At 52.3% G+C, this 27,180-nt stretch overlaps 2 protein-coding genes across 7 annotated transcripts in view; one reads left to right on the plus strand and one right to left on the minus strand.

The window, feature by feature from the left end:
* The first annotated feature begins 716 nt into the window (after positions 1–716).
* On the plus strand, positions 717–4,102 carry LIMD2 (LIM domain containing 2). 3 transcript variants are annotated; one of them, XM_030799315.1, is made up of 5 exons: positions 717–905; positions 2,559–2,650; positions 2,838–2,879; positions 2,969–3,108; positions 3,196–4,099. In XM_030799315.1, the coding sequence occupies exons 2-5, from the start codon at positions 2,609–2,611 to the stop codon at positions 3,353–3,355; spliced, it is 384 nt and encodes a 127-aa protein (XP_030655175.1). In that variant the 5' UTR covers positions 717–905; positions 2,559–2,608; the 3' UTR covers positions 3,356–4,099. The 3 variants fall into 3 exon arrangements, with proteins under 3 accessions (XP_030655175.1, XP_003270736.2, XP_004091415.2); XM_003270688.3 differs by lacking the exon at positions 717–905 and adding an exon at positions 1,112–1,873 and having other exon boundaries at positions 3,196–4,102; XM_004091367.3 differs by lacking the exon at positions 717–905 and adding an exon at positions 1,112–1,939.
* A 1,487-nt stretch (positions 4,103–5,589) lies between these two features.
* MAP3K3 (mitogen-activated protein kinase kinase kinase 3) overlaps positions 5,590–27,180 on the minus strand; it is a 73,180-nt gene continuing 51,589 nt past the window's right edge. For 2 of the 4 annotated variants that reach the window (XM_030799309.1, XM_030799307.1), the window contains 10 exons: positions 20,074–20,207; positions 16,367–16,428; positions 13,324–13,391; positions 13,038–13,130; positions 12,185–12,376; positions 11,504–11,652; positions 10,685–10,816; positions 10,056–10,185; positions 9,496–9,673; positions 6,061–8,347 (listed from right to left, as the gene is read on the minus strand). In XM_030799309.1, the coding sequence (XP_030655169.1) occupies positions 8,119–8,347; positions 9,496–9,673; positions 10,056–10,185; positions 10,685–10,816; positions 11,504–11,652; positions 12,185–12,376; positions 13,038–13,130; positions 13,324–13,391; positions 16,367–16,428; positions 20,074–20,207 (1,367 nt within the window). In that variant the 3' untranslated portion in view covers positions 6,061–8,118. Of the gene's footprint in view, positions 8,348–9,495; positions 9,674–10,055; positions 10,186–10,684; positions 10,817–11,503; positions 11,653–12,184; positions 12,377–13,037; positions 13,131–13,323; positions 13,392–16,354; positions 16,429–20,073; positions 20,208–27,180 lie in introns of all 4 variants that reach the window. The other 2 variants (XM_030799305.1, XM_030799308.1) reach the window with 2 other exon arrangements.

Raw genomic sequence — 27,180 nt, forward strand, 5'->3', positions numbered from 1 at the left:
ACAGGCACACACCACCACACCTGGATAATGTTTGTATTTTTAGTAGAGACGGGATTTCACCATGTTGGCTAGGCTGGTCTCGAACTTCTGACCTCGTGATCCACCTGCCTCCCAAAGTGCTGGGTCTACAGGCGTGAGCCACCGCCGAGCCAAGTTCTCTTTTTTTGTTGTTTGTTTTTAACGCTGGTCATCAGTTTCCTTTGCTTCCGGATGCCTTCTGCACCTTGCTGTCGGGGCATCCTCAATGCCCATCTGCAGCTCAGCCCACAGGCCCGTCCTGGGCAGGGTGCCGGGGCCTCACCATGCCCAGTGGCAGCGAGCCCTGCTCCTGGTACCTCCGGGGCTTCCCGTTTCTTGCATCAAACAGCCCCTTTGGAGAATGTGATGACAGGTGTGGAAGCTTTCCCGAGAGGCAGCCACTTTAGAGGGTCTGACACTCCCCACTAGAGAGTCGGCCCACAGTGCAGGCAAAACGCAGATCTTCCTCTAGAGAGAACAGAAGGCTGGAGAGGAGACGCGGAGCCGGTCCGTGGAGCCCGCCAGCCTGGGAAACAGCTGGGCGCTGGGGAAGCTGCAGCCTCCCTGCTCCCCTGCCAGGAGTCGGGCGGGAGCTGTTCTGTTCCCTGACAAGTGCGTGGGCCGCCAGTGCTATTCCTGCCACAGTGTGGGAAGGCTCTGGGCTCAGGGCTGTGCTTCCCGGAGCTGCTTCTAGCCTGATTTCAGGCCAAGCCACGCGGTCCCTTGTGCCCGGGAAGGCGCCGGCCTCGCCGCCGCTCCAAAGCGAATGGCCGTCTCTCGCCTGCTGTGCCTCCGGCCTGCTGTACGGCTGCAGGGAGGGAGCAGCTCTGCGGCCCGAGCTCTGTCACCTCAGCTGTCTGGGCTGCGGCTCCCCCGTGAGAAATGAGGTGCGCTTGTTGGAGGGGCGGCCCGCGTTGCTGCCCACAGAATTCCGCCCCAGAAACGCTTGAGGACGTGGAGCCTCGGGGGACGGGTGCTCCGGGAACCACGCATAGCGGCCACCCCAGCCTGTCGCAGGGTTGCAGAGGCGCCGAGGGCTGGTGGGGCCGCCGGGCCCTCCTGCAGGCTCCGCGGCGAGCCGGCGCCCCAGGCTCCTCCCCGCAGCCTCGCGGCAGGACCTGGGGACCGCGTGCCCGGACGCCGCTGCCAGCCTCGTGGGCCGCAAAGGGGCGGGGGCGGCCCCTGGCGGCGGGAGGACTCGGCGGCCCGAGGGACCCCGGGCCAGGCTCCGGGGTCGCCCCGGCTGGGTCTCTGAGGCCCCACAGCTCTGGGCGGGGATGGGGGCGCCGGCGCCTACGCGCGAGGCCACCCGGGGGAAACCGAGGCAGTGAATGGCACAGGCCCAGCCTGGTTATCCCGGAGCCAGGCCGGGAGCGCCCGGTGTCCCGCGACCGCAGCCGCCGCAGCCTGAACTCGTCCCCTCCCCGTGGGATGCGCAGCGCGGCCCTTCCATCCTGTCCCTGCCACCGTCGCTTCCCCACGCCGGGCCGCCGTCGGGATGGGCAGACGGCGGGGCCGGTACCCGAGGCCTGCGAGCGCAAGGCCCGCGGGGCGCTGCGGAGCCGGGAGCGCGGAGCCGGGGCGGGGGACAGACAAAGGCGGGGACGGCGGCGAGGGGAAGACAAAGCGCGGAGGGGGGTCGGCGGCGGCGCCGGGGCCCCGGAGGCGGCTCCGGGCGCGGCGGAGCCAATGGGCGGGCGCGGGGCGGGGGCCGGCGGGGGCGGTGCAGCGATAAGGCGGTGGCGGCGGCGGCGGCTCAGGGACCACTGGCAGCGGCAGCAGCTCGCGCCCGCGCCCTCCTCGCACCCGTGCGCCCCCGGAGACCGATCCCGCCCCGCGGCCCAGGCTGGGCCTGGTGAGAGCCGCGGGGGGAGGGGCCGCGTCCGGCTCCGGAACCGGGAGAGGCGCCGAGTGGTGTGGGGTGAGGGCCGCCCGTGGGGTCCCGGCGAGTCCACAAGCCGCTCTGGCCCGGGGCGCACAGGCTCGAGTCCTGGCTTCAAGGCCGGCCCCCGGCTGGGCGGAGCCGAGACCCGCTGGCGGGGCTCGCAGGGTCGGGGTCTGGGGTCCGGTCCGCGCGGGACCAGGTTGGGGGCCGAGGGGCGGGGCGGGCGGGGACCTCCGGCGCTGTCCAGGGGCTGCGCAGCCTAGGCCTGGACGCCCGGGCGCGGCGCAGGGCAGCGAGGACCGGGGTCAGGTCCGGGCAGCGGCTTCTCATCGCGGCCCCGCCGGCCCCGACCTGCCCTCACCCCAAGCGGGGTCCCAGTCCGCGGGGCACACAAGGCGGCTGCGCGGGAGCCCCTGGCCCTTCCGCTCCCGCTAACTTTGTTCTTCCGAGGGACTGTGCCACTCGGGACCCCGGACCCTGGGGAGCAGGGGTGGGGGAGGTGGGTGAGGGGCGGAAGTGGCAAGACCAAAAGCAACAGGAAATGACTTAGGGAAAGTCCCAACCGCAATCCCCCCAGCCCCTGCCTGTCAACACCCCCCACCCTGGAGGCTGGGGCCGGGCTGGCGGGGCCCTCCCTACTGACTTCCCCTTGCAGAACCCAGCGGGTGCCGCGTCTCCACCCGAGGCTTCTACCTCCAACGAGCCATGTTCCAGGCTGCAGGAGCCGCCCAGGCCACCCCCTCTCATGTAAGTGCCCGGCCGGGTGGGAGGGTCCCCCGGACAGGAGCCTGGCCTGGGGTGAAGGGGAGAGGCGCCAGAATTTGCCCACCCCCTTTGCCCCCTGCGGCGCGCCCCTGGGCCTTGGGCTGATGGCTGCAGCCCTGGTCCAGGGCCTCCCGGAGCTGCCCCTGCCCTGACCGCCCCTCTCCCTCAGGACGCCAAAGGCGGCGGCAGCAGCACGGTGCAGCGCTCCAAGGTAGGGGCCTGGGGCCGGGTGTGCGGGAGGAGGGGTGTGAGGGAGCGGGATGGACACTGGGGCAGCACCTGGCTGAGCCTCCCGCACAGTCCTTCAGCCTGCGGGCCCAGGTGAAGGAGACCTGCGCCGCCTGCCAGAAGACCGTGTACCCCATGGAGCGGCTGGTGGCCGACAAGCTCATTTTCCACAACTCTTGCTTCTGCTGCAAGCACTGTCACACCAAGCTCAGGTGCGCCCCTGCCCTGCCCGCCCCCGCCTCGCCTGCCAACCCAGCCCTGACCTGGCCTGACCTGACGCCGTTGTTTGGCTTCTGCAGCCTGGGCAGCTACGCCGCGCTGCACGGGGAGTTCTACTGCAAACCCCACTTCCAGCAGCTGTTTAAGAGCAAAGGCAACTACGACGAGGGGTTTGGTCGCAAGCAGCACAAGGAGCTCTGGGCCCACAAGGAGGTGGACCCCGGCACCAAGACGGCCTGAGGCCTCTGTAACCTTCCACCCCCTCTGCGGAGGGCCTGGAGTCGGCAGGGGGAAGGTGGGAAGGAGGGCGAGGTGGGCTTGCGTGGGGGCCAGGTGGGAAGGGGATGAGGCTTGCTCAGGCGGAGGGGCCCAGGGCAGGGCTCTGCTCCAGGACTCCTTCTTTCTTCCTTCTCCCGCAGCCGGTAAGGGTTTGGGAACCAGGATTGGGGTCTGCCCACCACCCTGCTTCCTGCTTCGTTCAGCCGCCCTCCCCACCTCACCCCAGGACCCCCTGGGAGGCCCCCAAGCCCAGCTTCCCTATCTAGGTGCCTTTTCTCCAGCAAGGAGTCAGCATGCCCCGCTCAGGGTCCCAAGCTCCCTCACTGCCACCGGAGACTGTGTGGCCCCCACATCTCCCCATCTACCTCTACCCTTAACCTGGTTCTGAGCCACGGAGACAGGGAGGAAGGAGCGCGACAGTGCCACCTGTTGGGCCTCATAAATGCCCCTGCAGCCCATGGGGGAGGGGATGGGGAAGTGGAGCCACTCTGCCTCTGCAGGGCAAGGCAGGGCCTGCCCCAGTGGGGCTTGGGACCATCTCGAACCACCAGCGTGGAGAAGCAGAAGCAAAGCACTCACCAGGCTGCAGCCTCAGGCACTGGCAGGGGCTGGTGCGGCCCCACTCCCCTCCCCCGCTCCCGTTTCTGCCCATCCTGTTGTGACCAACCCCGTTTTAAACATGTTTCAATAGATCCAGATTCTCTATTGTGTGGCCTGCTGGGGGATTTGTCACAGGAAGGGTGCAGACTCACCATGGGGAGGGCATGGGGGGGACAGGGCCAGCCCCGAGTACCTTGGCCCTGACGGGGGCAGGGGGCTAGAAGTGGGTGGCAGTTCCCTGACACACCATTGAGAAATGGGAGGGCTCCTCTTCACAGCGAGGGCTTCATGCTGTCACACCCACAGTGGTTTTGGAACTGAAACTCCACCTCGCCCCTCAGTTTTGGCTTGGTTCAGACCCACCAACTTACCATATGCACCCCATTGTGAAGAGGTCTGAGAGCAGAAGGGCCAGGCTGCCAGTGGGTGATGGCGCCTGTCCTCGCTGCACTTCAGTGCCTGCGGTCGAGCTGCCGCGTTCCCTGGCTGGTTCCAGCTGTCTAGCTCCCTCCCTTCTTCCCAGCCCTTTGACCTGGAAGTTAGCGAAGAATGGCGGGAACTAGCAGACCCAGCAAGTGCTGCCCAAGGTTTTAGTGACCCCCGGATTGTCCACCCTCATCGTTCCCCCTCGTTGCTGTCATCATCCCCTTGCCTTTTCAAGCTCTGGGGAGGGGCAGTCACAGCTACTGTCCCAGGAAATCCAAAGAGAAACATACATCTGCTCCTCAGAAACCCCAGGGACAATGAGGGATGAGTTCACAGCAGAGCAAACCAGGCAAGCTGGGAGGAACTGAGGGCGCCCCGGTGGGACACAGGCAGAAGTCTGGGTTGTCCTGCTCCAGATTCAACTTCCTGATGTCCCCAGACATGGAATCGATGAGAACAGAGACTCCTGGAGGGTTTGCTGCCACCACACCATACAACTGCCTGAGTTCCTAAGTGGCCTCCCCATGGAACAGGGCAGGGAGCTGGGCCACAGGCTCCAGTGTCACATGAGCCACTATGCTGAGGCAGGTACTGCTCCTCGAGGGAGCAGAGCGAATACTCAGCAGAGATGGTGCCCCAAGCCTGGGTCCTTCCAAGTGTGAAGCGAGTGGCTCAGAGCCTCAGGGCAGGCCAACTTCCTGCACCAAAGGTCTCAGATGGCAAGGACCGTCTTGGTTCGGTTAAGCAGCAGTAGCAGATGACCACAAGGGGGTACTGGAGAGGTGGCTCTTGGAGGCACCTGACCCCCGCCCTGCAAAGATGGGACTGAAGGAAGTCCTCTGGACCAGGAAGACCCTACCAAATATCATAAAAGCTCCAGGAACCCAGCCACTGGTGACGTTCAGGTCGTGAGGGCCAGCAGTACCACCTTGGCAAATCAGCCCTGTTGGGACCACCCCAGTGGAGCTCCTGGAGGGGCAAGTGGAGGAAAGGGGCAGACACCTCTGGGCTGACAGTGGTACCAGCCAGGTCACCCCAGGACCCCTCTACTTGGAGTCAAGTTCTCTTCTGCTTGAGGCCCAAGCACGTTGCCAGGCACCATACCTGGCCCCTGCTAAGCAAAAACCTACCTCCACCCTCCACAACCGAAAGCACTGCCACAGGACCCCTCTGATATAAATGATCCCTTTTATTGTAAGTAATGCGCAACACTGGCCTGGCTTTGCACTGCAAGCCCTCAGTCAAGATAAAGTCAAATAACTATGGCTGCAGGTTCCACAGTTCCACAATAACCATGGCTGCACGATCCACAATTCAGACACATAGAGCTGGGGTGGACGGGAGGGGCAGGAGGGCGGCAGAGTGCGGACTGTCCCCAGCCCTGGCCTCTCCACGTGGAGTTGGCCCAGGCAGACACACCCCATGGAATGATGAGAAAGTGACGGCAAGGCCCCTTCCCACAGCATGCCTGGGGCTGCCAGGAAACTGCCCTTCAGAACCTTTGGGCCCAGGTCACCCTGAAGCCCCACAACTTTTTATCTGGCTTAGTTATTAAAAAACAATAAATTAAGCAAAAACTTGGTCCTGAGGATGCTGAGCCAGCATGTCCACAGTTTTTGGCACAAAAAAATTAGGGTCTGTTTTGCTTTTTTGGAGTGCAGGGTTTGTTGGCTTGTCTTCAAATTCATTTTCAAAACACATTCCCAGTGAGGTAAGACCCCAGGGGGTGGAGCTCTGTGAGAGCCTGAACCTGGGACGCACAGTTGAGTCAGCCAGCACCGTGCTCTGTATCCTCTTGGGGAACAGGGACTGGGGATGGGAGTGCAGGCCAGGAAGAGTGTGCAGCCAGCAGGATGGGGTCGTAGAGAGGCCGAGCTGCCACACAGCAGCTTTGGTCGAGATGAGGGCCGGGCCCCACCCTGGGCAAGGGCCGAGGTGGAAGCGGGAGCCTGTGCTGTCTTCAGAGGGCAGTGTGGGGTACAGGGGCTGATAGAGCCCCTGGGGGAAAAGGGATGGACACAGGAGGGTCCAGGCCCAACTGGCGCATGCGACACACACTTCTGCAAAACCAGCTGCTTTCATTTTCTCTTCTCTCTCTCGAGGCGTCCATCACCTGTAACAGTCTAGAATTGATATATATAAAAACCATCAAATATGATCTGAGATATAAATTAACAAGTACAAGGCCTCACATTACATGATGTGAAAAGGCTAAAAACAGCGATAGAAACTACATTCATAAAAGTGCATCGTCAACATACAACGAAGGCTTTGGCTTGTTCTGTGCCCGCAGGGATGTAGGCATGGCTGGCAGGGCTGCCTGGCACTAATCCCCAGCTCCCTGGAGATGCTCATCCCTGGGCACTGGCTTTTTTTTTTTTTTTTTCCTTTAATGACAACTCCCAAGGAAACTGGGTGTTGAGAGGGAGGAGCTCTAGCAATAGGCACATTTTGGAGGGGAGGGGCCGGAAGAAAGGACCAGCGCCCAGGCTGAGGTAAATATGGCCAACTCTAAGCTGCTTGGAGATGCTGTTTCCCCAACCCCTGCTGCCATTCCCCCCCAAGGGGAGGAGCTACAAGGGAAAGGGGCTGAGACCTCAAGGGAATGGGCGAGGCTGGCTGAGGAAGAACAGAGCTGGCGGTTTTGGACACAGCTGGTGGTAGCACATGGCCTTTCCCTTCTACCAGACGGAGTGGGCTCTGGCCTAGCAGGTCACGACTCAGGCAGCCTGAGACACCTCCTCGGGCTCTCTCGGATCAGGGCACCGGCCGGGCCAGATGCCCCCACCGTGTCGTCCATCTCCCCTTCTGCTCCAGTGGGGAACAAAGGCTGGGCCAGGAGCACAAAGGCCACGACCTTCAGCTCTTTCCAATGCAGCCTAGGCCCAAGCCCACAGCAGGGGTACTTAGAGCCCAGAGGGCACACACAGTCTCCAGTTTAGAAACTGGGTACAGCATAAGAGTGACTCCAACTTGTAAAACAGAGACAACTGCATTGACAAAACTGGATCCCCCCTCAGTGGCAGCAGTTCCACATCACGGGCCCCTGCCTGGGAGAGGCAGGGTCATGGCCACAGGCAGGACAGGCTCCTCCTTCCCTGAATAAGGCAGCATGACATTTGCTTCATTCATCTTTGGTAAAGAACAGGACTGGCAGAGCCAACCTGGGGCTCTAGGGGACAGCAGCCTGGGCCTCTGCCTGCCACTGCTAGCGAGTGCTGGCCTTTCCCTCAGGCTTGTGGGAGCTCATCCAGCCCAGAGACGCCCTGGTGGTCTCCAGACATTGGAAGGAAAAACAAAATAACACTTTGAATAAAAATAACACTCTTCATACCCTGGCGTCAGTCTCGTGCCCCCAGACCCTCTGGGCTTCGGTGCCAATTGCAGTGTCAGGACACATCCCCGAGGGTGGGGCCCACAGCCGCCTTGCACACTGTTCCCAGCCCCTACCCCTCCACGCTGAGCTCAGGACACTGGAGCTCCTGGATCTGACAGGCTGGGGGCTCCCAGTCCTGAGGCTGCAGCCACCCCACCCCGGCCCTGAGCCCCAGTGGCGGAAGGGGCACAGACCGATGCTGGCTGGGCTGCCATTCCATGGTCCACAGCCTTGCCTGGGAGAAGCAGCAACTTCACTGAGCCTGGTAGCAGCCCCCTGCCATGTAGCAAAGGGCGACTGGCAGCTGTGTGGCCGTGAGAGCTCAGTACATGAGCTGTGCAAAGTGGTGTGTGAGCAGCTCCTCAGCTGAAGGTCTCTGACGAGCCTCCACAAAAATGCGCCTCAGGAAGTCCCGGCCATGTTCAGAGATGTGGGAGGGCAGCTGAGGATTGGTGGGCTGGGTGGCAATCTTGAAGATGGCGGCCATAGCTTCATACTCGGCCCACGGTGGTTTCTCTGTCAGCATCTCCACCACAGTGCAGCCTAGGCTCCTAGAAAGAGAGAACTCCACGTCACCCCTCAGCCAGCCCTGGACTCCCAGCTGTCCTGCCCACCACTGCAGAAGGAGGTGCCTTTCTCAGAGCATGCTGAGGTGCAGGACAGGCCAAGCTGAGGGATACCTCAGCTTGGATCCCTGTCCACGTGGGCTTCATGGACCTACACTCACCACACACCTGGGCACTTCTTGGAATTGGGAAAAAGAGAATCACTTAGCCTTGAGAGAAAGAACTCTACAATAACTGTATTAGCTATCCATAGCTGCTCTTAACAAATGACCACAAACTTAGAGGCAGGAAAACAACACAAATGTATCATCTTACAGTTCTGAAGGTCAGAGGTCTAAAATCAGTCTCACAAGGCTAAAGTCAAGGTGGCAGCAGGGCTGGTTCCTGTCAGAGGCTCTGAGGGGAGAACCTGTTTCCTTGCCTTTCCTCGGTTCTAGAGGCCACCTGCATTTCGTGGCTCATGGTCCCCTCCTTGTATTACTCTAACCTCTTGCTTTCATCGTCTCACCTCCTATTAGCCACTCTGACCTCTTGAGACCCTTCTGTAAGGACCCTTAATCCAGGATGATCCATCCATCTCAAAACCCTTAACCTAATCCTATCTGCAAAGGCCCTTTGCTATATACAATCACATTTACAGATCCAGGGATTAGGCAGTGGACATCTTTGGGGGGCCATTATTCAGCCCACCACAATAGCTTTCCAAGGGGAGAAGCTCTCATGACTTAGGGGCCATTTCAGAGGAAAGACACAAGGTTATGTCGAGCAAATGCAAACTGTCTTGAGTGCTAGGAGAAGGGACAGAAGCCTGCTCCTGTTGAGAGACTGGTCCAGGCCTTCAGGCCCTCAGGCCTTCAGAGTGGATCCTGCTTCCTTAAGAGATTTAGCAAACATGAAGGATGTTTTCCACGGCCTAAGTTCCCAGCTCTAATGGAGTGTGCTTTGATCTGGGGTAAAAACACCACCCATCTGGTGTGTGTGCTACTGCACCCAACAATACCCTTGCACATAATGCAGCCTGGGCCCTGGGCACACTCCCTCCTGCCACACCACAAAGTCCCCAGGGTGTGTTTCTAATGGAGGGCCACTACGGCCTGGGTGGAAGAAGGGGTTCTGCATGTCCCAGTGCTCACCACACGTCTGCTTTCCTTCCATAGCCCTCGCCGCTGATCACCTCAGGGCTCATCCAGTAGGGTGTGCCAGTGACGGAGCGCATGCCCGTTCCCGACATACAGATCGTCTGCAGGCGTTTGCTGGCCCCAAAGTCCCCCAGCTTTACATTCCCAGCAGAGTCTCGGAGGATGTTGGCTCCTGAGGCATGAAAGGGCAGAAGCTGCAACCCTGGACCCTCTTGCATTTTCTCCCATCCTCCCCACCCCCAGGTCACTGAGAGCTGCTGGAGAGGGCAGGGCTACCACTGAATTAGACATGAACTGCAAGGGGCAAAGGATTTAGTGAAGGGGAGTCTCAGATCTACCGTACAAAATGACCATCTCCAAGGCCAACATGTAGAGGGAACTTGGCAATATTCTCTCATATTGCTGAACCAATCTTCTCACCAGTTCCTCAAGGAAACAATTGGGGTCCCACTTTTCAGAAAGTTCAGAATGGTTAAGTGATTGGCCCCTGCAGGGACTCAGTGGTAGACCTGAACCCAGGTCCTGGGGACTCCCTGCATCCTGGCCCTGCTCACCCTTAATGTCCCGGTGAACAATCATGTTGCTGTGCAGGTAGGACATGCCCTCCAGGATCTGCCGCGTGTACTTTCGGGTCACGCTCTCTGTCAGAGCACCGTAAGCCTTCAACTGGTCTTTCACCGAGCCCTGGCAGCCACAAGAAGTCAGAGGAGTCCCCTCAGGGGAGGGCTGGTGGAAGGGCAAGCCCATTCCAGCCCCCAGCATGGCAGCAAAGGAGTGATTTGCTCAATTCCTATTTGGCTGGGCAGGGCATTTTGCCAGGAGCTGTCAGGCAGTTTGGAAAAGAGAGTACCACAAGTCCTTCTCAAGCAGCACGCCACCCAAATCCAGGAGCAGGGAGGCCTCTCTGCTCCAGATGAAGGCTGCATTTACTGGACAGTGGGCCAGCCCTGCATGCCTCAGGGGAGGGCTGGACCTAGGACAGCTGTCATCTCACACTCCCACTGCAGCCTGAGGCGGGGCCCTCCTGACTCCAAGTTCCACCATCACCTCACTTTGCTCCTCTGGGCCTCTGGAGCCTCAGGTGTTCAAACTCCTATCCAAAGTGACCCCTCTCCTGCAGGCCCCAGCCCCCAGGTCAGGCCCTCTTTTGTGTGTGTCTCACATGCATTCAAGGGGCACGTACCCCTGGCATGTACTCCATGAAGATGGTCAGGGTCTTCTCAGCGCGGTCCCGTAGACAGCCATAGTACTGCACAATGCGCTCATGCTGCAAGTTCTTTAGCAACTGGATCTCGCACTCCAGAGCACTCACCTCCTAGGGGAGGGGTCAGTGGTCGCCTCAGCTCTCAGGGCCCCAGTTCTGCCCGCCTGGGTTCAGCTCAGCTTGCCCTAGTTAGTGGCCTCACAGGGGTCTGCCTTGGGAACTGCAGCTGGAGAAAAGGGGGACTCTCTTAACTGTCTAGCTCTTGGCCACAATGCTGGGCAGGCCTTGGGATGGTGCTCCCATGGGTGGAAGGAGGCAGGGAGGTAGGAGAAGGGGCTGTGGGTGCTTAGTTAAGGTAACTGCTGTTTGTCCACTCAACTTGAAGTATAAGCCACGTTGAAAGCTGAACTGCAAAGACAGGCTGTATGATTCCTCCTTTAGAGCTGGACCAAGTGAAGGAGCCCCACAGCTCCTTCCTGGGCTGAGGGCTTGGGAGAGATACTTGTCTGGGGGAGGGAGTCCCCTTTGTGGCACAGGTCATCACCTCTCAGTTTGGGTTACTTGGTACTTTGGCATCAGCTTAGTTCCTTACACCCAATCCCTCCCCGCCAGGTGCTTGGTGCTCTTCAGACCACAGTCCTTTCACCCTGTGGCTGGGGCCAGGACGGACAGAAAGGGAGTTTGGGAAGAATGACAGAGGAAGCAACCTACAGCATATCAAGCAACTACTGTGTGTGGTAAGACAGGCATTTTTGTTGAAAGGAGGGAACTGGAAGTCAGACCATGGGGAAAGTGTACCTTGCTTGTCTCAGGACTGTCTGGGTCAAATTGGACCTGCTTGGAAGCAAGTTCACGTCCCGTGTCCACGTCATAGCACAAATAGACCCTGCCGAAGGCACCCTGGCCCAGGAGCTTTCCCCGGCGCCAATTGATGGGGGCACTGGGAGCTACAGGAGAGCAGAAGGAAAGAGTTACTTTGTGTACATTATTTATGAATATCCCATTCATTCTCCAGGAACAGGGCCTCTGGCTCAGGCTCCACCTCCCCCAGCACCATCACATCATCTCTTAGTAGAGCATCTCCACCACAGTCTGGAGCAAGCCCAGTGCCCTAGTCACTCGGACCTGAAGTCAGAGTCCTAAGAAGCAGAGGATTGGCTGAAGTCATGGCTAAATGCTCTTCTGCATTGATCAAATACATTTCCTTCCAAAGCCCTAAATATCTTAATATGGCAGGGATGAAGGGTGTGCTCTTCCCTAGTTTAAACATGGAAAAACTAAAGATCAGAGAGGAGAAGAGGCTTGTTACACAATAGTGGGGCCAGGCTTCAGGTACTCCAAGGCTTATCCCGTGTGGTGCATATGGGCCAAAGCCACCACCTGCTGAGCCTAAGGGTCCCAGGGGCCCAGATGTTATGCCCCTGTAGCTTGTCTGAGACCGCCTGGGCAGTCTCCTCCTGGCCAGGGACAGCTCCTCACACTTGGTTGGCACATTCCTCTCCTGCACAGAGAGGGCATTCTCGCTGTCTGCACTCCGCAGGCGCCCACGGGGGTCCAGGTATTGCACAGCCAGACCCATGTTCTCGCCATTTGTGCTCAGGGAGCGGCTGGAGGGCACCAGGGTGAACAAGTTGCCTTGATGACGCCGTATTCGGGGAAATGTTCTTCTGCCTGAAAGAGTGCAAGGGCCAGAGTAGAGCAAGTCACACCCCAGGCTACGAGGTGGAATGTACAAACCAGGTCTGAGACACCCCGGGCTACAAGGCGGAATGCACAAACCAGGTCTCAGCCAGAAGTGATGATAATACCAGCTCCAGCCCATCCTGTCCACTCCCCCACCTGACTCATTCCACAGAGGCTGCTGTCCCAAGCACTCGAAGAATCAGGACAAAAGCAGAAATTAGGAAGTAGTCTGGTTCAGGGAGATCTGGCCAAAGGGAAGGCCCATGGCTGGCCAGCGGGCTCCCAGTTGCTTGCAAGGCCAAGCCACACCCAAAGGCACTGATTTCCTTGCATCCTACTCCTTACCCCTCTGCGGGGCCCAGGCCACCTGCTGCTGTGGGGCAGAAGAGGGCATGGGAGAGATGGTGCCCCTGGAGCACACCATTGGCTTCAACCAAGGTCAGAGTTCCCAGTGGCAGCATCTGGTCTACAAATACTATCTTCTCTGTTTTTGTTTTTGTTTTTTTCCTGTCTCCCATGCCTCAAGTCTGGACCACAATTCCTCAGGAATGAAGGAAAATACAGGCACTGCATGGATGAGCCCACCCTCCTCATGGCAGCTTGTCCTTTCTTGAGGCAGCCAGCAGGGAACAAGTGAAGAAGCACTCACCATCACTGTAGTCCTTGTGGTGCACAGACACATGGTAGCGCCGGGGGTAGGTTCCACCTTTGACCCCTTTGTCATAAAGCTGAGTTTCCCGATCTGAGTAGGACAGGGGAATCACTGGCTTCTGGGTAGGTCAATGTGAGCCACTTAAGCCTCCAAGCCCCCAAGGCACCTGAGACCTCAAAGCAGCAAGCCCAAGGAGAGCTACTGACTCAGAACAGTTGAAGCAGAGCTACCTGAGGCCCCACCCAGACACCCTGCATTGCCCACCCAGGCTCTGTGAACTCACCTGAGTATTCCTGTCTGTTGTCAGGGAAGCTCTGGGCACGGGACATTCGTGATTTCCGGAAGGATGGGCTGGAGAACACAAAAAGAAAAAACAGACTCCCTGCATACTTCCACAGCAACCCAGCAGGGCGTCCAGGCAGTCTCCCTTTCTAACCCCTGCCACAGCGTTAGGTGGGGGAAGCAGATTTTGTGGGAAACAGCCCTTTTCTGAGCCCAGCTCCTGCTTTCTCCACCCTCCCTTCACTAGTCTGTGACCCAAATTTGACAGCACCCTGAGTGGTAAATCTCCCCCATCTGACCCAACTCCAGCCTGACTGCACTGCCCTCTCCCTCCTTGGCCTTTCTTCCCACCTCTGTAACAGGCAAAGAGCTCCAAGAGAATCCTTTGCCCAGGGCAGTAATAAAAACAGCCACAGCATCATCGTTGATAGGTTGCTGCTTTCTTACCTATTTTCTAAAGTGAGCTTTTTCTCATTTAATCCTCAGAACGCTGTGAGGTAGCAAATACACCATATAATAAAAATAACATAATAGCAGATCCACTTGTTGAGCAGCTAGGCTGTTTCTGCCTTCACAGATACCCCTACAGATTAGGCACACACCACAGTCCTATTTATATGCTCAAAGATAAAGCTAGGAAGACAGGGCCAGATTTCTTTTTTTTTTTTTTTTTTGAGACGGAGTCTTGCTGTGTCACCAGGCTGGAGTGCAGTAGCACAATCTCAGCTCACTGCAACCTCTGCCTCGTGGGTTCAAGCGATTCTTCTGCCTCAGCCTCCCGAGTAGCTGGGACTACAGGCACGCACCACTGGCTAGGACGGTCTCAATCTCTTGACCTTGTGATCCACCCGCCTCAGCCTCCTAAAGTGCTGGGATTACAGGCGTGAGCCACCGCGCCCAGCCCCAGACTTTTTTTTTTGAGATGGAGTCTCGCTCTGTCGCCCAGGCTGGTGTGCAGTGGTGCAATCTTGGCTCACTGCAACCTCCACCTTCTGGGTTTAAGCTATTCTCCTGCCTTAGCCTCCCAAGTAGCTGGGACTACAGGCACGTGCCACCATGCCCAGCTAATTATTTTGCTTTTTTTTTTTTTTTCTTTTTGAAATGGAATGTCACACTGTTGCCCAGACTGGAGTGCAATGGGGCAATCTGGGTTCACTGCAACCTCCGCCTCCCGGGTTCAAATGATTCTCCTCCCTCAGCCTCCCAAGGAGCTGGGATTACAGGGGCCTGCCACCACGCCCAGCTATTTTTTTTTTTTTTTTTTTGTATTTTTTAGTAGAGACAAGGTTTCACTATGTTGGCCAGGCTGGTCTCGAACTCCTGACCTCATGATCCGCCCACCTCGGCCTCCCAAAGGGCTGGGATTACAGGCGTGAGCCACCGCGCCTGGCTTTTTTTTTTTTTTTTTTGCATTTTTAGTAGAGATGGGGTTTCGCTATGTTGGTCAGGCTGGTCTCAAACTCCTGACCTCAGGTGATCTGCCTGCCTCGGCTTCCCAAAGGGCTGGGATTACAGGCGTGAGCCACTGTGCCTCAAGGCCAGACTTTAAATCCAGGTCTATGACCCCAAAGTCTATGTTCTTGCTGCTAAATTAGGCATCTTTCTTTCACCTTAATCACCACCATCCCATTTTGGAGATGGGGAAACTCAGAAACAGAGCGGTTAAAAGACTTGTCTGAAGCCATTCAACTAATATTTGGTGGAGCTGGGACTGGATCTAGGTTTGTCTGGCTCCAGATCTCATGCCCTTTCCCAGATCCCATGAAGGGAAGATGGACAGCCCTGAGCCCAAGTCAGGCTGGACCTCAAGGAAGTAGGTCCAGGTCATTCACAATGAGAAGAAAAGAAAGTACTGTAGGGACAGAGGAAAAAAAACTAGAGAGGCGGGTAAATGGGTAAATTTAGCTATCTTTCCCAGCACCCACCTGAATGGCCCTTTCCCTTACACAAGAGTGCTTATCGGCCTTTTGCAGGGGCCACAGGTTTGAAACTCTCAAGGCAGTGGCACAAGGGGGCTGCCCCCTCATTTCCCAACTACTAGACCTTCTGTAGCCCTCTTCTCTCCCCTTCCCCTCCAAAGCTTAGGAGATAATCCAAAGCCAGAGTCAATCCCTGTCTTGGCAGAGCCTTCAGTCTATGACAGCAAGCCCTGGCACTCTTGCCTGTGCCTTCTTACTTCCTTAGTTGGAAAGCAAGCCCCAAACAAGGCTATGCATTGGAAACCAAGTAACCATGACTGTATTCTATGGTATCTAAAGGGAAGACAGTGCTCATCAGTGCTCAGGTCTATTAGGCAAGACAATGCAAATTTAGCCATAGTCACAATATCACTACCCAAATGAACAATTAATCAGTTATACAAAAAGTAAAAAAAAGTTACACAAAGTAAAAAAATCCCCAAACCTGCTCCATAGCCTCTGACCACAGTCCTAAGCCCAGACAGATGTGATCAAAAGTGCTCTTGGGCATAATGAGGCAGAGGCGAGGGAGTGGCAAGATCAATGGCAAGGCCTCTCCAAACATACCCTTGCGATTTGGTATGTAAAGGACACCACTTGTTTCCTCCCAAAGTGTAAGAAGAAGCAGGCGGCGTGGTACACTAGGCATTCTGGATATTCTGTTTTTGGGTTTCAGTTTCTTACTCCACCAAAAACACTCGGAATAAAAAATGATGGTAAAACAATGGATGATAATTCAGTTTTTCCCCTAAAACACTGACAGTCCACTCCTTCTCAGTTCAGATCACAGCAGCGAGGTCAAAAGTACGAGAGCGGCATATATTATGTGGAAAGTCAAAATATGTAAAGCACTTAGAACAACAAAGCAAGTACTTAATAAATGAGCTATTTTCTGAGCTATTATTACATTCATTTAATTATGCCATCATTCTCGTGGTGTTTGGGAAATTAAGAAGGCTTTTCCTAGAAGCACGATGTTTTAACCCTGGGCCTGCAGAGCTAACTCTTCTTCCTCAACCCATCAGTTCCAAAAATGCCTAGGCATTACCCTCCAAACCACCCACAGTCCCATACCTGTCTGCTGACCTGTCCAAGGATTGGCAGCTTCCAGACAAGGAATTTTCTGCACTGCTCAGGGGATCCAGCATCTGTAAGGCAAGTCAAACAATGAAGCCACACCCCTAGCCCCAATTCCCCCCAGTGACCCAGGCTTTATGGCAAGGGCCAGCAAATGGGCCTTTTTGTCAAAATATGAGTGTCCTTTTTCTCCCCATGCAGTGGGAAGAATGGTTAGAAAGGTACCATCCTCCCACTTAGTTTGAAAGGCAAGTTTCCAGGAGGGAGAAAAATGCTTGGCTGGCATCCCAAGGAGCTCTGGCAGGAGAGCAAAGCAGAGGCTCTGCTTTTCTTGTTGGCATATTCTTGGCTCATTAACACTGAAGCCTGGCGCTGGAGATGGTACTACCCTGCTGAGCCTTCCAGTGAGGCTCGGGTGGGATCTTAATGCTTCTGTTTACACTCTATAATTTATAATTTACAAAGACAAGTATTGCCTCATTTCACAGATGAGCACTACAGGCCTAAAAGGTTAGGAGACTTGTCTAAAGTCAAAAAACTAGTTAGTGCACAGCTGATACCAGAACAAAAATGTCCCAGTTCCTGGTCCAATGCAGAGGTAATAGATATCTAAATATAATAAAATATTTCTCTGGCCCCTGGTCAAATGCAGCAACGAAAGGTCTTTGGAATCGCTTTTTCTCCAATCAATGTCCTGAAGGTCCTCCCTTTCATTTTCTCTACACAAAAGTGGGGATGGGGTTGGGTGTGGGGTCTTCAATTTCAGAATATTCATTATCTGAGCTCCAACATTAAACATTACATAGGGGCCAGGCTTGGTGGCTCATGCCTGTAATCCTAGCACTTTGGGAGGCCGAGAGGGAAGGATCACTTGCACTCAGGAGTTCAAGACCAGCCTGGACAACATAGTGAGACCTTGTTTCTGTTTAAATGTTTTTTTAATTAATTAAAAAAAATTACATAGAGAAACAAAGTATCAGAATTATGAAAATTCACTAACGACCTCCATAAATTTAGTTTCCAACTCAAATATTTTTTCCCAGTTAATACTAGGGTCCATCCCCACCCATAATTTCAAATGCTTTAGGTAATGTTGTCATACATTATTTTTTAAAATCTGCCAATCAAGGCAAATTAATTGCAAAGTAAAACTGCAAATGTTGCTAAGGATATAAGATAGCCAAAGTGGATGAAACCAACATGGGAGAGAATTGCTTTCAATCCATCAGATGCATATTTGGCAAATTTAGACCAGTTAACAGAAAAAGACAAAATAGACAAATAAATAACATGGCAGGTGTGGCAGGTGTGGTGGAGGAAGAATACCAAAGATTCACAAGAGGCCTTGGGGAAAACTGCTGAGTCCTGTGAACGCTCTTGTAAAAAATGACATTCTTTATGGTCAGAGGTCAAGCAGGGAGTGAAGGACGTTACATTGTGCTAGCATTTTGTTGTTGTTGCTGTTGTTCAAGACAGGGTCTCATTCTGTCACCTAAGCTGGAGTGCAGTTCACTGCAGCCTGGGCTCAAGTGATCCTCCCACCTCAGCCTCCCGAGTAGCTGGGACTACAGGCAGGTGTGCCACTATGCCCAGCTAATTAAATTTTTTTTTTTTTTTTGTAGAGACAAGGTCTTGCTATGTTGCCCAGGCTGGTCTTGAACTCTTGACCTCAAGCAATCCTCCTGCCTTGGCCTCCCAAAGTGCCAGGATTACAGGTATGAGCCACTGCATCCAGACTGGCATAATTTTTGTTGGAAAAATTAGGCCAAAAAATTAACAGGAATCATGCTTTGTTCATTCTAAAAATTAGTAAATAGATGCAATTATTGCTTAAACCTGATTAAAGAAAAAACAAAATAAACTTATCATACTTTCACTTTTCAGTAAAGTCACACTGGAATATTCTTTTATTACATACTATGCAATGTTTGTTCCTGTTAAGTAGATTGATCTCAAATGGCCTGTTACCAGGAGCAATTCTCTTCAGCTAAAGAGGCAGGCGCTGGGGGAGGACCTTGGCAATCCCCAGCCACTGCCTTCCTTGGCCTCTTTCTAAAAGTCTGTCCTCACTAGGAATCAAATCCTCCCATGCCTTCCAGGGCCATGCAGGCAAAGTAAAAAAGTGAAGGGGGCAGAGTATAGGACCATGGCGAGGGACACAGACTGAGGGCAATCAAGCTCATCTGCAATCTCTGGGATTTTACACCCAAGTCACCCCTAGAACAGCTGATGTCCAGAAGTGCCCTGGCTAGAGAAACCAGAAAGGATGGTCAGTAAAATGCCCAAAAAGGAAATCTGCAGCTAAAGGCACTCCAGGTCACTACTCCAAACATGAATTTATCTGGAAGGCAGGAGTATAGAAGGAAGAAGAGTACAAAGGGCTTCTCATAGCCTATATAGTTTGAATAATGAAAGAAAAGTTACAAGAATCAGTTTTTTGTAAGATCTCCCATGTGACAGCACAGGCCCTTCTGTTGGACATTTTCCCCTTAAGAAATTCTCCTTCTCAGGCCAAATCCCAGAAAGTATAACAGCAGCCTTTTCTTTTACATCAAAGCAAGTTTATTGAAAAGACCAGAATGAAGCTAGAGATCTCACGCTTGCTGAGTTCACTAAGCCAAATTGCCATTTGCATTGAGTAAGCCACCAGTTTAGAAGCTAGCCACTAAAATGGCTGAGCCACTGTGGTAGACACACCCTAAGGTGATCGCTCCCTCTACCAGTTAGTCCCAATGAACTGCCTTTCCCTTTAGTCCAAGTAGAACCTGTGACGTGATTCTAGCCAATAGACTATGGCAAAGAGGATAGAATATTCATTCCTATGATTATGTGATATTTTATGACTCCATCTTTGCAGACTGGAGCAAGGGATTCTCCTGCTGGCCTTGAAGAAGCTGCCATGTTGTGAGAAGGCCCCATGGCAAGGAACTGCAGGTGGCCTCTAGGAAGGGAACTTAGAGAAGCCCTTGGGTGACATTCAGAAGAAAAGAGGAGCCACAGTCCTACAGCCAAAAAAAAACTGAATTCTGTCAACAACCATCTGAGCCTAGAAGAGAGCCTCAAACTCAAGAAAGGCAGGCAGCCTGGCTGACACCTTGATCACAGTCTTGTGTGACCCTCAGCAGAGGACCCACTTGAGTCATGCCTGGACTCCTGACCCAGGGAAACTGGAAAATGATAAATATATATTGTTTTAAGCCTCTAAGTTTGTGGTAATTTGTTATGGAGCAATAGATAACTAATACAACTGTCTACCATCATAAAAGATCAGCCTAACCAATCCTACAGTGTAATTTTGATATGGTTTACTCCCTACCTTTCATCAAGAAACAGCAAAACTAAAATATATCCAATGAAAAACATAACCTGTCACTTTAGAACCAGTCATATGTTAAAACACTACTGAAATGAGCTGGGCGTGGTGGTGCCTGTCTGTAGGAACAATGAGAGGACCGCGATGAAGGAAAACCTGTTAAATCCTCACCCAACAGCAAGGAAACTATGTAGTTTAGATCCTTTAGATCCCACCTTTGGCAGAAATTGTTATTTGGCCCTTAAAAAGGGACAATCCCTATTTGGGCAGGCCTGGTTTATAAAACAGCTTTCAAATGGGGTTCATGTCCCTCAGTTCTGCACTGTGACTACTGAGAGCCCCTTGTTATGACCTTGGTCTGCTGCTACAGGCCACGGGCATATCCCAGCCCCCCTATACTCACGCACTGCTCGCTGGTCTCTGGGATGAACTCCCCCTCACTGTTGATGCTGGTGTAGGACCCCTGCCGGGCAATGTGCTGCTGCCGCTCAGGAACATAGCCAGGGGGAGGTGAGCTTCGGCCAGGGTTCTGGGAGCCTAGAGCACATAAAGCAGGCTTTCAACAACAGAGCCCAGGGTGTGTGGCCCAAGAGGAGCAGGCATGAGGCCAACTCAGAGACACCAGGCCCTAGAGGTCAGGAATGTGACTCAGATGGGTCATGGCACCAACGTCCAGCATGTGCCAGCTTCCTCAGGCAAAGTCTCTTCCTAATAGGAAACAAACTCCAGAGATGGAGCAGGCGCTACAGCATATCCGACCAAAAAAACCTTGGCACAAAACAGAAACCAGAATAACCCCTATGAGACCGTTTTAGCTGGCAATCAGACTAGCTTTTAAAAACATTCTTATATATAATTACTCCTTCATAATATCATCTTCTCTCTTCCTCTAGAGCACTAATGCCATTTCCTCCCATCAGCTCAATGCATCAGCTTAGTCCTCTTTAGTTTTGGGTCCAAGCAGTATTTTGAGGGTGGGGACCAGGGAAAGGTAACTGAATATACCTGTGCATCTCTCTCTGTTGCCCTGTTCCCCCAGACAGTGTCTCCCCTTATTTGTTCTCTACCTCTATGAGGTAAAAAGGCCTTCCTGATGGTCTGGCCAGGATCAAAAGGCAGGCTTCTCCATTCCTATCCACTCCCACACTTCCTGGCTTATGAGTAATGATATTACCTTTTTTTTTTTAATTGAGACAGGGTCTCACTATGTTGCTCAGGCTGGTCTGAGTAATGATATTATCTTGCATTTATGTGGTGCTTTACTTTTTGTTACACATTCACAGTAATTAACCTCATTTGATTTTCAACATCTCTACAACAGAGGTTTGGCAAATATTTTTTGAGTGGCTGCTAAGTGGCAATCATTCCACAAGGTATTTTTACATTTGTTACTTCACTTAATCCTTTCAACAATCCTGAGAGGTAAGCATTTGCTTTATTTAACAGAGGAGGAAACGGAGACTCAAGGAACTTAAATCTTCAAAAAAAACCCCAAAACACCCAAAAACAATTATTTATGTTTTACAGGTAAGAGACTATAAAACCAATTAACAGGTACTTTCACCACATCAGCTTGTAAGATGAAATGGTTTATCATCCTAACGTTAGTGAATGACAGAGCTGTGCAGAGACACACCTTGTAAGTCACTGAGCAATGCTTTTCTGCCGTAAGAGATTTTGAGTCCGAGAAATCAGGTCCTCCCTCCTCCTAGCCCAAGAGCTTTTTCTGACTGGCTGTGTTGCTTTCCATGATCAGAGGAGACAAAAATGAGGCCAAAAGTTTGCATCTTTTTTCCTTCCTAAGCTCACCAGACAAACCAGAAGAGCCAATTTTCAGAAGGTTTTAAAAAAAGCTTTAACTATACCCACACAAATATTTCTTGTAGCTTCAAAACTTAAACATAGGACTCTTATCCTGAACCCTTTTCCTGTTCTGAAGGGAACAAATTTATCCTGTTGTTTAGAAAACCAGAGACACAAGAGCCCTCCACTCCCTTATCTACCACCCCTTACCTCTCTCCCACGACCCAGCAATTCCCAAACACCAGGAATAGCAGAAGTACCATTCCTCAACAATGCAGGTTACTTTCCTTGCTGGCTGGTTTCTCCAGTCTAGTTCAGGGGCTGTAGCACTAGGTTTTCTGAAATGGAACTGCAGGCAAGATGCTCTGTGGAAATGGCTAAGGAAACAAGACAGACCAAGTTTGGTAGCTGGAGACCTAGGGAAGTACCTGACTCATTCTATTGTTTTGTTGTTTTGTTTTGTTTTAGAGACAGGGTCTCACTCTATTGCCCAGGCTAGTCTTGAGCTCCTGGGCTCAGGCAATCCTCCCCCTTCAGCTACAGGCAGGTGCCACCATGCCTGGCTTCCCTCCTTCCTTGATGATAGATCCCTAGTCCAGACCAGTTTTAGATGGAAAATCTGAGATACACAGTTTTAGTTTTATATGTGTGTGTGTATATACATGTTCATATATATATGTATATATATTTCCTATTGCTCAAAAACTCATGTGTGGCCAGGTGCAGTGGCTCACACCTATTATCCTGACACTTTGAGAGGCAGGAGAAATGCTTGAGGCCAGGAGTTTGAGACCAGCCTGGGCAACATGGTGAGACCCCATCTCTACAAAAAATATTTTAAAAATTAGCCAGGCGCACACTTGTGGACCCAGCTACTTGGAAGACTGAGGCAGGAGGACTGCTTGAGCTTGGGAGGTTGAGGCTGCAGTGAGCCGTGTTTGGACCACTGCACTCCAGCATGGGTGATAAAGCAAGACCCTGTCTCATAGACAAAACAAAACAAAAGCTCATGTGGAGCCAGAAGCACTCAGCCTGTGCCTGGAAGTAGAGGAAGTACACCAGGGACTAAGCATCTACAGCAGAGGGTGCTCAAGAGCCCAGTCCAGGGTCTTAGAACATCCTGGAAAAGAGGGTGGGCGTGACAGACTGATGGAGCTCAACAAACTCCCTGAGCCAGAGAGACTCCCCCTATTTCAAAGACCCTCAGAAGGAAGAAAAATACTTAATGGAAAAAAAGAATGGCAGGGAGGCTTGCTCTGTGTGTCTGTGTGCACTTCTAGGAATGGGGTCTCGCTATGTTGCCTAGGCTGGTCTCAAGCCTTGGCCTCCCAAAGTGCTGGGATTAAAGGCATGAGCCTCCATACCTGGCCAGAGGGTTGCTCTTTGAAAGACATTTTCTAAGAAGCTTAAAACTATTGTTTTTCAATGACCTTCAGGAAACTGACACTGACTCTTTTTTTTCGAGATGGTCTTGCTCTGTTGGCCAGGCTGGAGTGCAGTGGTACAATCTTGGCTCAAGGTAACCTCCGCCTCCTGGGTTCAAGCAATTCTCCTGCCTCAGCCTCCTGAGTAGCTGGGATTACAGGTGGCCGTCACCATACCCAGCTAAGTCTTGTATTTTTAGTAGAGACAGGGTTTCATCATGTTGGCCAGGCTGGTCTCGAACTCTTGTTCTCAGGTGATCCGCCTGTCTCAGCCTCCCAAATTGCTGGGATTACAGGCGTCAGCCACTGCACCCAGTTGAAACTGACTCTTTAATTCTTCTATATTTGTCAGTTGTTCAGAACATATGGTTCATGTGGTTGTGCTGAATACATTTTGATGAATTCACCACTGAACTGGTATTGGAGAATACTCCCAATCTCTTCTTGGACACATCACCCCAGCCTCCCTCCAAGGATGTTTCTCTGTCAGGAAAGCTAACATGGGGTCCTCAGTAATCTGGCTTCCCTACCTGACTCCAGAGCAGAGGCCAGAAACAAAATTGCTCTGAAAATAGGCATAGAATTTTGCTGGATTTCCTGTCTCAACATCTCACTCACAGGGTAGAGGCCACCAATTCTGAGATAAAGGGTATCTGAGCCATGCCTTTGAAATGGTCTCAAACAGCCCATGGAAGAGAATTTGTCCTATTTTCTAAGTCCTAACAGAAACTAAAGTTACTCTGAATATAAATTTAGGGATATTGTACCATGAACTAACAGAGCAATAAAATCAGCCAAGGCAATTTTTTTTTTCTTAAAAATATACTGTCACCTCTCATTTAACCCTTACTGCACTCCTGCAGTGGTGGTGCATTATCATCATCCACATTGCGCAGAGGGAAACCCAAGCCCCAAAGCCATAAAGTGACTTTATGGTGGGGCTGAAATGAGAAAACAGGCTTTGTGACTCTCATACAGTTCAGCCAAGGCAATTTGGGGACCATAATTTATTTCCAAAAAGGATAGGCATGCTGCTCAACACAGTGGCACAAGACAAAACTTCTCCTTGAACTGGCCAGGCCATCTGTTCCCCATGAGTAATCCCTATGGAGGATGGAGATCCCACCCACGAGGAAATATGACAGCCTGCCAGGTGCGGGAGGGAGGCTAACGTGGGGACTTCCTGGCAGCACAGGGGAAGCACAGTGCCATGTTTCTTTCTTTGGAGTGCAGTGGCATGTTCATAGCTCACTGTAGCCCCAAACTTCTGGGCTCAAGGGATCCTCCTGCTTCAGCCTCCCAAAGCGCTGGGATTACAGATGTGAGCCACATCCACAGTGGCATCTTTCATGCAGCTCAAATTCAGAGTTGTTTTCTCCATGGTCATTTGGGAGTCAGAGGCCAGGAATACAAAATGCCACTTGGCCAACAGAGGGCTTGTAGGCAAAAACAAGATGGAGGTTTAGGGGAAATCTGGACCAAGGGAACTACTCCACTTTCCAGTGACCCAGACCTCACAGACCCATGTACCTGGCTGCTTCCCTTGCTACTGTAACACAAAATTCCAGTGCAACTGTGAAAAAAGGATGGTTTTCCTAAGCCCTATCATGCCACAGAACACAGAGAGAGCACTATTTAACCCTTTGCTTATAAAAATTAGCCTAATGCCTGCTTCCTACTTTTAGCTTTGGATGACATCTGGGTAGTCCACAAGTTCTAGGGCAATTCAGTCCACATGTCAGCAACATTTGTCAGCAGCAGAAGCAACTCTAAGTAGGTAAGCGAGGTGCACGGAGAAAAGACTAAGCTTTGAAATTAGATATACGTGGGTTCAGATCAGGCTTTGCCACTCATTAGTTAAATAATCTAAGCTCTCACCTCAATTTCCTCAACTGCAAAAATGTGGAGAACTATCTGCCTCATAATTTCTTTTGGAAGTTATAAATGTGCTGGCACAGGTACATATCTACATAACCCCATCTCACGGTAGGAACTCCATAGAATCCCATTTGTACCCTTCACTCTATGTGGCAGATACATGGGGTAGGCGCAAGATGGATTCCACCCTTCTAGTGTGCCTTCCTGTACTTCAGAAGCTAACTGGCTAAAAGCTGTATTTCTAAGACTTTCTTTAGGTTCAGCTAATCACATGCACTTTTGTGAGATTAACAGGCTTCCTGCTGTTCCTGAGCAGTCACAGAAGCCTTTGGTTTTTCTGCCACAGTGTTAGCAGAGGCCCCACACCTGGTCTCCAGCTTTGCTGATGTTGACAGACAGGTGTGGACCAGAACTGAGGGGCACTGGACTTCTGGACCGGTGGCTTCCTGATTACAGAAGAGGGAGGACGCTCTGTGGTGTATCTTAACCTAGAGCCTGCTTCTCTTTCTTCCCTCATTGATTCCATAATCCACAATGTGCACCTCTGGCTTACGGAATCTCTTCTTCCTGAAACTAGCTACATTGGGTTCTCCTCTGTGCAACTGAACTCTGACCAACACACTCTGGAGCTGTATTATATATTTTACCTAGAACAAATAAAAATGTCTCTTGTAAGGGATTGATTGGAGAGAAAGAAAAACTCTATGAAACCTCAGACACTGGTCCAAACTATGCCCAGGCAGGATGAAATGCCCTCAACCTGTCACTTGGAGTGTCTGGGGTGAGACTTCCCTGGGATAAAATATCCATGGTCCCCCTGACACCTGTCCCCTCCTTCATCAGCGGCACTGAACTCTCCCCTGGTTTTACAGGTGGGATGGGACTAGCTCACATGAGGCCAGCACTACAGACCCAGGAGGGTCTGGGGGGAAAAATAGCAAAGGTTTTCTGAGCTTTTATTTCCAGCCAGAGACTTTCACTTTTTCCAATCCACACTGCGCCTGCAGAGAGCCAGCCTTGTTATCTGATGGGCTATGTGCCAGCTGCTATTGTGCACAGGCCCACAGGCCGGAGCAGGAAAAGGAAGTCTCCCCAAACCAATGGCTATCAGAGGAACCGAATGGAAAAACCAGGAGTTGGCAGAACTGCTCCAGGGCATTTTCAGTTTTGTTTTTAATCTTCATTTCAGAAATTGAGAGCCAATGATATACACAACAGTTGAGAGCAAGTGAGACAGGGAGCTGAATAGGATAGGATACTGGACCATAAAACTCACTAAAGGTTACATATTTACCAGCAGTGATAGCAATGAGCCAGACAGCACAAAGCACAGTGCTATGCAAAACAGCTAACTCCGTAGGTCTCAGAAGGCTGCATAGGCAGGGGTCACAGGCTTTCTTGGGACACCCTTCCCTGGTATTCCAGCCTGAACTTGCTCTAGCCTCACTGCGCCATCTGTGCCACCAGCTGAAGCAAAGGAGCACAGTAGCAGTTCCACTGTTCAGAGAGGCCCACAGCTTCCCATGAAGGCATTTTACACAGGAGAAAAGCGGGGTTTAAGCTGCCAGCTATCCTCATTCCTCCCGGTGCGTGCTAGCTCTCTACCAGCCTCCTTAACCCAAAGAAGCAGAGTCAAAGATAAACTCTCACCCTAGGATATGGTAGGTTCTTTTGCTTTGTACTCTGACTTAAAGCTGAACTACAGGCTCTCAGATTCTGGCCCGTCTCATAAGAGAACCCTAATCAGGAAGCTGATGCAGTCAGGAAGTTGTCTCCGCAGGGAGTTCTAGGGCTTTGGGTCAGTGTTAATGTGCAGGTCATTGCAAGTATAAAGAGATAGCTTTTTTGGCCACCAACTGTTTTCTAAACTCTTTTCTCTATTCAGGGACAGATGAGAAGGGGGGAGAAATCAAACTTTTTTTCTCAATAGAAAATCTTAACTAATATTTACCAATATGCTCACAGTGGACCACACTCTGTAGAACATAGTAGTGGGTAGAATTTCCATAAGACCCTAAGAACATCTTCTATGTTTCAACTTTCAAAATTCCCATTTTATTTTGGAGCTGCTACCACCCTCAAAGTTTCTGATCTCATGTAGCATCATAGAACTTATAGCAAGGAGGGAAAAAAAACTTTGGAGATGAAAGAAGCTAACCATTTTGTTTTCAAGTGTATGGTCACTACCTTTGCAGTCGTGGTTTCTACCCCTTCAAATCTGTACTAGGACTGGAAGCTAGTCCTGCGCACTGCTCTCTGTTTACTGCCCAGTTGTCGCTATAAGCCACCCTCATCCTTTCAACATTCTTTCTTGTCCTCTGACTGAATTTTCCCTCCTCGTCTCTCAGAGGCAAAGGGCTCCTCTCTTCCTTGCGAAAGCATTATAAACCCTCTACCTGGACTCG

The sequence above is a fragment of the Nomascus leucogenys genome, chromosome 19 (genome assembly GCF_006542625.1).
Source record: "Nomascus leucogenys isolate Asia chromosome 19, Asia_NLE_v1, whole genome shotgun sequence".
NCBI classification, from domain to species: domain Eukaryota; kingdom Metazoa; phylum Chordata; class Mammalia; order Primates; family Hylobatidae; genus Nomascus; species Nomascus leucogenys.

Coding starts and splice junctions, on each gene's coding strand:
- LIMD2 (XM_004091367.3), top strand. CDS start 1,450: ATGCGCAGCGCGGCCCTTCCATCCTGTCCCTGCCACCGTCGCTTCCCC. Junction 2,880..2,968: donor GCACGGTGCAGCGCTCCAAG/GTAGGGGCCTGG, acceptor CCTCCCGCACAG/TCCTTCAGCCTGCGGGCCCA. Junction 3,109..3,195: donor CACTGTCACACCAAGCTCAG/GTGCGCCCCTGC, acceptor TGGCTTCTGCAG/CCTGGGCAGCTACGCCGCGC.